At 35.1% G+C, this 10418-nt stretch overlaps 1 protein-coding gene across 1 annotated transcript in view; it reads left to right on the top strand.

Annotated features, from left to right (window-relative positions):
- The window catches only part of LOC107701471 (fibronectin type III domain-containing protein 4-like), a 35954-nt gene extending 28887 nt beyond the window's left edge, over positions 1 to 7067 (top strand). The window contains exons 4-6 of the mRNA XM_016503477.1: positions 2098 to 2187; positions 3630 to 3763; positions 6500 to 7067. Coding sequence (XP_016358963.1) covers positions 2098 to 2187; positions 3630 to 3763; positions 6500 to 6541 — 266 coding nt within the window. The 3' untranslated portion in view covers positions 6542 to 7067. The remainder of the gene's footprint in view (positions 1 to 2097; positions 2188 to 3629; positions 3764 to 6499) is intronic.
- The last annotated feature ends 3351 nt before the right edge of the window (positions 7068 to 10418 follow it).

Genomic DNA, 10418 nt, shown 5'->3' with positions numbered 1-10418 from the left:
GGCCTGGGCATTGTGCACTTGAGAAAGCCAATTATAATTTCTCAAATGTCACTTGTTTGTCTAATTTAGATTTTATACAAATACTTTTTTGTTATTGCTCATGAGCTACTTTGAGAAGAGGATTGGAGATCTCTGCATAATCCAGGATCCATGGCCATCAACATTTCCATCTTGTTATCCTCAGTGATGACAGCATATGTGATTTTATGATTTTGGATCTTTGGAGTAAATTTTTTATTGTTATTTTATGCAATCTAGCCCTAGAAAATTACCATTAAACAAAATGGAGTGACCAATATTTTTTATTTGATCAGCCATATTTTTTTCTATTAGACATCTTGTATACCCTTTTTTTTTTTCTTTTTCCCCAAAGAGTTCAGCATTGTTGTGGAGCATTTTCGAGGGTCTATACCACCACTGGCTGACTGTGGCAAACAACATTTATTATATAAGCAAAAAAACTGTCTACCTTTATTATTTAGTGGCCACTAAAAATGTTGTTCGTCAAGCCAGCCCAAAGTGGTTCTCCACCCTCTGCTCCTGTCCAGCCCCACGTTGGGCGCCAAAATGTGGTGGCTTCTGCTGCTATTGTGAAGAATCTTTCTCAGAGTCTTGGGATTTTGATGCCAGAAGTGATTTTATTTTCAGAGACAATAAAACCTGAGAGAACTCTGCAGAGCAATCTCCAGACTCTTTTTCTGTACTCTCTTATATACTGTTTGTTCTCTAGGTGTGTTTAATGGTTTCATTCATATTTGTTATGGGATCATCACGATGCAGTCATGAGGCCTTAATTTTATGTTCTGTGAAAATAAGGGACCTATTATGTGCCATCATGTGCTTATCATGTACTTCACCATATGTCTGCACATTCCATTCTCATACAGATTTCTATACATGCAGGCAAATACACATGATTATAATAGTAGAATACCTTAATACATAAATGGCCACATTCACACCGATTATACCTGAGCAATTTACATTTTGATTAATTAAAATCTTCTACAACTGACGAGACAAAAGTTAAAATTTTTGGAAGGTGTGTCTCTCATTCAACATTGCACTACAAAAGTTATCTTTTAGTTAACTCAAGTCTAAATCTCTGAATCTCTGTAGTGGATTAACTTTCATACCGTGTCCCAGGGATAAAGGGATACCAATTTTAGAAGTCTTCAGTTATTAAATATAAAGTTTTAAGCACGTGCAATCTTTTTATTAATCTGGTTAGACAAGTCTTTAAATATTAAATGTATATCTCATTTCAATTAATCTGTTATTATTTCAATAATCTGCAAAGTCCATATCTTGGCATACTTTTTTTCTAAAACAACATTCATACAAGTCTCTTTATTGTTTAGGGCTCACAGACTCATTCACTCTTCTCCATCACAACTCCAGCTGTGTCCAGGAGGGGCACACCTTTTGCTCCACCACATATAGAGTTTATTTTCTCATACAACCACAAGTCACAAAGACACTCAGACAGACACAGATACATACATTTACACAGACTACTCTATACTCTTCCTGAGTAACCTGTCAGTTCTACTCGCTCTTTCACTGATACACTTCCTCAACACAGTAAAAAAGCACACACACACACGCCGGGAGTATGTTATTTGTTTATTCTTATTATTTTTATTCCAGTTGATTCTACATTTATTTATTTAAATGTATTTATTTAAACTACCGTTGAAAAGTTGGTGGTCAGTAAGACATACTTTTATTCAGCAAGGAGACTTATATTACATATTGTAAAAAGGGGCATAATATGTCTCCTTTAAATTGATCAAAAGTAACACTAAAGACATTCATAATGATGCAAAATAATTCAATTTCAAATAAATGATCTTCTTTGGAACTTTCTATTAATCAAAGAATCCTGAACTGTATCACACTTTCTACAAAATACTCCAAACTTTTGAATGGTAGTGCATAGAAAATTTATTATCACAATTTCTGATTCATGACCTCAAGAATCAAAATTATGCACTTTTAATTTCTTTTTGGCTCAGTGATTACTATATCAGCTATAAATGATCGTTCAGTTCTCAATACAATCACTCACAGATGACCCTCTGTCACCTCTAACAGATGACCCGACTGTCCAAGGCCTGGATAAAGCTCGACACTTGCAGACAGGAGAGATGATCATCATTGTGGTGGTGCTTCTTATGTGGGCAGGTGAGACACTGATGTCAGCTCAAAGGAAATGTGTCGACTCTATTAATCCAAGCCATGGAATTCTGTTCTGACTGTTTATGCCTACTGTTTATGCTTGCAAACATTACCTCATGGTTTATTAACCTCCGAGAGAGACAAAAAGAAAATGAGTTTGAGAAAGAGAGAGGGATTATAATTTGTCTTGGATCTGCTAATGGTTATTAATATTTCACCTGGATAATTTCAGCATCACTTGAATTAAGTGGTGCTTAAAATTCCACTATACATGCCAGCTCTAAAAGCCTTGAAAGACCATAATATGCATTAAACTGATAAAATATGAATACTGGCTGAATATTGAGAAGGGCACGGGAAAGAGAAGCACTTCTCTGTTTACGTAAGGCACTGAGCCAGTCTGCCTCACTGTCACAAAATAATTAATGCGCTCAATTGCAACTTCCACTCCAGCAAACAAGGAATGTCTTTGACTACTGAAAGGAATTCTATCTGCTGAACGTGTCCAACATGAAGAGCAGGGGCAGCCCCACACCCTGATTTAAAAGTGACTCTGTCACCCTAGATTTACACACAGAAATGCTAAAAACGATTTAATAAATATCATATCAAGTCCACTTAAAATGTAGTTAGTGTTTTTTGTGCCAAAACAGCCATATTTTAGTTTTTCATGCTTTCTGCATACTTCCCCACTGTGTCTATTTTTGATCATACAAAAGGTGTTACTGAAATGTTAAAAAAAAGGATGTTCACTACAGTTAAAAATTTTGGGGTCACTAAGATTTTTTAATGATTTAAAAAAAAGTGTCTTCTGCTCACCAAGGCTGCATTTACTTGATAAAAATGCAGTAAAAACAGCAATATTATACAAATTTTAAATAACGCTTTTCTATTGAAATACATTTTAAAATGTATAATTTATTCCTGAGTTGGTAAAGCAGAAAATTCTCGAGTGTAAAATGATCCTTCGGAATTCTTCCTAATATGCTGATCTGGTGCTCAAGAAACACCGTGAAAGGAAACAGTGGACACATTTTATTTCAGGATTCTTTGATGAATTGAAATTTTATAAGAACAGCATATATTCGATTTTTTTGTAACATTAATAAATGTATTTACTGTCACTTTTGAGTGACAATGAAATTAATCAATTCAATCATTGAATATAAGTATTAATTTCTTTCTTTAAAAAAATCATACTGACACTAAACTTTTCGTCTATACGAGACTATTAAACCACATGCTTTGTGCTGAACTACTTAAGAAAGTGGGCTGACATACAGTAAGAGACAGAGGTGAAATGGAGGTAAACCGGGCACAGTTGTTTATTCAGTAATTGTCTTAGGGTTGGATGCTTCAGCGACTCTACCTATCAGTCTGTGTCTCCAGAGCTTTGTAGAGTTACAGTACAACGACTCCATGTCACAATGTCTTCTCTTTTTCTGCAGCTGTAATTGCCTTGTTTTGCCGGCAGTATGACATAATAAAGGACAACGATTCCAGCAACAGCAAAGAGAAGGTAAAACCATCCTCAGAGAGAACCACACCAGAGCACCACAGCGGAGGTCTGCTGCAGAGCAAGGTGGGACATCTGTAAACCTTTTCCTCAACATCAAACGGTCTTTCCTAATTAGCCAAAGTCCTTTTAAAGAAAGATGAAAATTGTGTCCGCATTTACTCTAAACCTGTATCACTCTTCTTCCAATGAAATTTCAAAGATATTGGGTGAACAAATGACAGACAGAATTGTAGTTGTAGTAACTCTTTAAAGTCTTATTCTAGAGTCATATTTGAACATAACTTACAGGACAAAAAAAAATCTTCATGTTGAAGTAAAGCACCCTTTGAAAATGCAGTTTTAGTTGTAGACGAATGTGCTGTAACAGATTTTTAACTTTCAACTAAAATCTTTCACCACATCAGATCACATATCACCAGTTTTGTCAATTTCAGTGCAAAACAGATATGCATTTATACTTTCCCCCCACAATTCCCTCAATTCCCCTGTTTTCAAAACCTCAGATTGAGTTGAAATTGAGAAATCTATTTCTCAGACACGATACTTTTCATTAGCTCTTAATGAAAAGCATAGCATAAGCATTTAGAGCTAAGAGGACAGGGAAAAACAACCAAATCACGTTTAACACCTGCAGAAAGACTAAGACAGAAAGGAGAAAAGCATTTAGATAGCTATCCATCTCACTTTTCACAAAGACTGTCTTCCTAGGAACTGCCAATTGATAAAACCTCTGATTGATAAAACCTTTTTGTTATTTGTCGGATGAAACCTGCCAGCAATGAAGAATGAGGCCAAACACTATAATGGCCAGAGCATCAGCCTGTCAATACTAGGCCAGTCTTGCATTCCCTGACTCATGTGAAAGGCTTCAGGGACTTCTTCTCATGTATCACTTTTGCGGGATCATAAACTAAGCCTATGGAGCTTTATATTTGTGCAGACAATGCTACAATTCACTGTTTAGCATGTTTTTGGCTCTGGTCAGTAATGCTGAGCAGTTTGCAAGAGAAAGTGTGTCAGGGTCCCAGAATCATTAGTTTTGTTTATAAATAATATAGAATAGTCAGACTGGGCTTCGACACAGATTTTTCCATTCACAAGCTCTTGAACTGATTCGGTTCTGATTCATTTGGGTATGTTTCAGTAATAATACTAATTCTCTCCCTGCTAATGCTGTAAATTAAACTGAGAATTATCCAGACTGATTCAAATTAGTATCTCTTTTTGGACTATTTACTAAAAGAACCAGCTCAAAATAATCCTTCGTTTTGGGAATCAGACTACACTGATTGTAGTTTAGTGTTTGTTATTGCATGCAGCCTGCAAGGACAACTCCACAGAAAGACATTTCTTGTCATTATTTTGCAGTACAATGTTTTTTTTCCCTTTTTATTTAGTAAAATTTTAATGATGCTCTTACTTTGAAAAAAAATCTGCAAGGGATATACAGTGGGTACGGAAAGTATTCAGACCCCTGGCTGTCCACCAACGTTTACCATCCAACCTGACAGAACTGGAGAGGATCTGCAAGGAGGAATGGCAGAGGATCCCCAAATCCAGGTGTGAAAAACTTGTTGCATCTTTCCCAAAAAGACTCATGGCTGTATTAGATCAAAAGGGTGCTTCTACTAAATACTGAGCAAAGGGTCTGAATACTTAGGACCATGTGATATTTCAGTTTTTCTTTTTTAATAAATCTGCAAAAATGTCAACGATTCTGTGTTTTTCTGTCAATATGGGGTGCTGTGTGTACATTAATGAGGAAAAAAAATTAACTTAAATGATTTTAGCAAATGGCTGCAATATAACAAAGAGTGAAAAATTTAAGGGGGTCTGAATACTTTCCGTACCCACTGTATGTACATTTATGAATAGAACTGTAAATTATTACAATAATCATTTTAAAAGCTGACTACAGGGCCCAGATTATGGAGCACTATACAAATACTGTACATTTGCATCCAGCCAAACCGATTTTGGGATTTTAAGAATCAATATCGAAATTGTTCAAATGAAGATTGCAATTAATCCAAAAAACAATACTTTTACCCAACCCTATAGAACAGCACCTAAAACATGACTAAACTAATGCTAATTATAATTAAAATAATAATGGCCATAATATCATAATTTTTACTACTTTGTAGCATCCATGAAGATACAGACTGGAGAGAAAAGTGGAAAATATTATGCATGGCACTTAATTTTAGAATCTGAGACTTTTCAGCATAAGTTCTGTGGATCAAACACCAGAGCTACTGACCTACATCTAAAATAAACCATCTCAGGAAAACCACCATGTGCCTTTTATCCTTCCCATATTCCTGTAGCTCTTCATTTGGCACTTTCTCTGTGTTGGAAATTCAGAGCGATAAAACGCTTGAAAAAAAAGCACAGACGCTTCACATTTCACCCGTTCCACTATGTGCCACCATTAGTCCTTATAACACATCAAAAAAACAGGCCTTTTAGACGCATGATAAAAATCAATATCAGACCCTCTGATGATGTTATCTCTTGCACCAAGAGATGACATCAATTTCAACATACTGCACTGCTACAGAGCAAAATTATGTGCATTTATCTCTGTGTGCATTACATCTTAGAGCTTACAGCTATATATACAATAATCTCAAACTGCAAATAAATCCAGAGGTGTTCTATCCGTCCAGGAAGCCATCGTGTCCCAGACCGCCACAAAACAAACGATTGCTGGCATTAATGAAACAGGCCCCACGGAGGAGAATCACTCTTCTCGTTTTTTCACTCGGTTTTTTTTTGTCTTCCTGTCTGTTGCAGTTCCACCAGTCTGTGGCATCTATCAGCATCATTGAGGTGTGATGGGAGTATCGTAGACATCAGTCACACCCTCCGTCGCACCACTCGCAGTATCTGAATGACAGCGTGTCGACCCTTTCATCACCACACGGTCAAAAATCCATCACCCATATACACATATTAAAGCAATCTACTGGGACTGTAAATAACATATATTGCGTATATGACTGGATGTCTATATTTTATGATGGATGGAGAATTCCCAAACCTCTTACTGCAATATAACAAGACTAAATCTGGAATTTTTTCTCTTGTATAGAATAGGAAGGAAAGTGTATTTTTGTAATGGCATTGGTGAAGTATGACAGGGTTTCTACTAATTAATTAGCTTGTGTTTTGTTTGTGCATGCAACTCTCATGGTCTGGTAGGATGTGTACAGAAGCAGGTCTTTAAATTAAAGCAATAGTTCACCCAAAAATTAATCCAAGGCCTTGTAAGATGCAGATAAGTTTGTTTCTCCGTCAGAACAAATTTGAAAAAATTCAACATTACATCTCTTGCTCATCAATGGATCCTCTGCAGTGAATGGGCGCCGTCAGAATGAGTCCAAACAGCTGATAAAAACATCACATTAATCCACAAGTAATTCAGACAACTCCAGTCCATCAATTAACGTCTTATCGAGTGTATTTGTAAGAAACAAATCCATCATTTAAGACTTTTTAAAATAAAATAAAATTTACTATCCATAATATTCCTTTTTCCAGTGAAAAGTTGTCTCATCTAAATCAGGAGAGTAATATGTACAGATCAAGCAACATTTACAAGCATAAACAGTCTAAAACAGATCTAAACAAACGTGTCGGTGGATTTTGATGTGAAAAGAGGACAACAGGATGGGCTTCTTTCCTGGAGGAAGCGTTAAATGGATTATGGACTCATATTATGGCCTGAAGTGACAGTTTAAAATGAAAACATCTTGATGAATTTGTGTCTTACAAACATGCAGTTTTTCACTTCACAAGACATTAATTGATGGACTGGAGTGGTGTGGATTACTTGTGGATTATTGTTTGTGATGTTTTTATCATCTGTTTGAACTCTCATTCTGACGGCACCCATTCACTGCAGAGGATCCACTGGTGAGCAAGTGATGTAATGCTACATTTCTCCAAATCTGTTCAGTTGAAAAACTCATCTTGGATGGAATGAGGCTCAGTACATTTTCAGCAAATTTTCATTTTCCGGGTGAACTTTCCTATAAATTTGTGCTCTTATTCTCATTAGTTGGTAAATGTGATGGAACCGCGTCTGTTCTGCTTATTAGAGAGAGCAGACTTATGCTAAATCTCTCTGCTTGCAAATAGTTTCATATCTTCACCTTCCTTAACAGTTTTTATGTATACTAAATATGGCTAGAAATGTTTATTTGCTTGTTTACCCAGTTTTGTTTCACTATATTGTAATCTTAAAACCTGCCAGAACGAATAATGCACCTAAATGCTAATCTCACTGTGTAAAAATTGAATATTGAATTATTGGTCGTTTTAAGAATATAAAGATGCCATATACCTATAATGATGATTAGTGCATGCAAAGTTTTGCATTTATGCTCTCAGTTCATGGTTCTTCTTTTAAATTAGTTGATTTTATCTTCTATTTCTCCTTATCAGTTTTAATAAAGATAATGGATTACTTGATGTAAGTTTTTTTCTTGCTTTCTTATTGGCATTATAGCATATATGAGAGAAGTACTACAGTATACAGAAAGCCAAACCGAATGTTTGTTTCAACACAGACGTGCTAATGAAGTGGGAACTAAATTATTGGTGCATTCAACCACCAAACAAAGTACATTAAGAATCATTAATGTTGACAAAATATTAGAGAATTAATCAAATGAACAATATATTCAAAAAAGAGACACAAATCTACATAATCTTCAACTATAAAAATATCCTAATGGCACAATTTGTTCATTAACTTCTAAAATCACAAGATATGAGACTATTGTATTTTTGAACAAATATTTTATTATACATTATTAAAGATCAAGCAATGATTATTTATATATGCAAATGACCTCTTGAGCTCTATTATGGTTTCATGATGGTTTAAATAATAAAAATTAGTACGTGTACAAAGCCAAACATAGATTGCATAGATTTTCATAAAGCACCTAAACAACTTCAATTTCATACTATAAAAAAAACAAATTATAAAAATCACACACAATATTCTATACTGATTGAACAATATTTAAGAAATCATTTCAGACATGATGATGTAAAAAAATGTTTTTACTACGGTTGTTTCAAATGGTAAACACTCAAAGGGTCCCAAATCCCTCCACAGAAAACTGTGAACTGCATAAACAGTCAAATCAGAAAACACATTAATAATTAACCCACTGACAGATTCAATATGATTAATCAAAATAACCAAAACACCACTTACTGAACTAAGACCTTTAGCTACAGTGTGCTATTACAGTATATATTCTATTAAATTAAATGAAACTTATTTCAGCAGGACAATGGTTAAAATGGTAAAAATGGTTAAAAATTTTGATCTGTAATGTAGAGTGGAAATACTGCATGTTCAAAAATGCACAAAAGGGAAAAAAGCTGACAGAGCCACTGAGGCTCAAAGACTTAACGTTTAATGATTTCAGAGAATGATGAAGAGATTTCTGAGTGTGCATTTTAATATAACGTAAAAAGGGTAGAATGGTAGTAACGCTAGCTGCTAGAGACTGATTGGGACTCATGGGAATAAGATTATTTTTCATTTCTGAGAGCCACAGTGTAATATTCTTTAGCTCTTATAAAGCAAAGAAATGACAGAACCTATAGAAAAAAGTTATATAAATTTATGTGCCTTTTTCTATTCAACATCTATCTGACAGAATATGTTCATTTTTTTAACCAAATCAGTAATGATTTTGACATCATTTGAAAGAAAGAAAAAAAACGTCAGTAAATGTATGAAGTTGCATATATTTAAATGAATTAAGATTAAAAATCGGTTTCACTGATGACAAGCAATAGGGTGAAACACTGTACTGTAAATATAAATGATAATAATAATAATCCTAACACTTGAGGCTGGAAGCCAGTGTGAAAGGCTTTTACACAAAACTAAAGAAGAAAGAAATTCAAATGTGTTTGAAGCCTTTGTAAAATATTTCAAAATTCCATGATCACAGAAAATAATTTCTGCAATGACTGCGTAAGCAAACGTCACCCTGACCCACAATATGTATCTGAAATTGAATTACAGAGCTTCGAAATATCAGTCCTGAACAATTCTACATACTTATATTCGTAAACGTTCACCTAGAGTGTATAACTGCACATCTAAAGCTCCCTAACACATGCGGCTCCAGTACTGTACATCATCTGATGTTTAATCACACTCGTCTGAGAGCTTTGCAGTGGGTTTGTTCAGCGCAAAGGACTCGTCTGAAACGACCCACACCATCTGACTTCAAGAACGCTGGGCTGAAGGACAGACGTCTGTTCTTTGTGGAATGTACATTTGGTCTCCCTTTCAAGTACATGTTTGCAGTTAATGTATATTTAAATAACATAACCCAAGTATCTACAATATAGCACCAATGTGTTGAAAAGATTTACACTGTTTACATGCTATATATAGTAAATCTGCTTACACAAACGCTTGAATACAACATACAGTTTCACATGTTGTATTATCAAGTACCTTACCCTGAACTTACAGTATTATAATGAAAGTACATTGGAATTCAAGAGTTCTATAGTTGAATCATGCACGTCTATGCTGCTGTTTTGTGGTATTGGTTCTGTTTTAAGTGGCAGTGGTGTGAATGAGTCCATCACTGAGGCAGACGTTGCACATTGTGTGCGGTGCTGGGGTGTGTTGTGTGTTCAGGACACTTTCTGATAGGCTGGTGAGAGT

This window comes from Sinocyclocheilus anshuiensis, unplaced genomic scaffold (assembly GCF_001515605.1).
Source record: "Sinocyclocheilus anshuiensis isolate Anshui unplaced genomic scaffold, SAMN03320099.WGS_v1.1 scaffold1051, whole genome shotgun sequence".
In the NCBI taxonomy this organism is placed as follows: domain Eukaryota; kingdom Metazoa; phylum Chordata; class Actinopteri; order Cypriniformes; family Cyprinidae; genus Sinocyclocheilus; species Sinocyclocheilus anshuiensis.
Note: the sequence above shows the minus strand (reverse complement) of the source record. Positions and strands in the feature narration are given on the sequence as shown.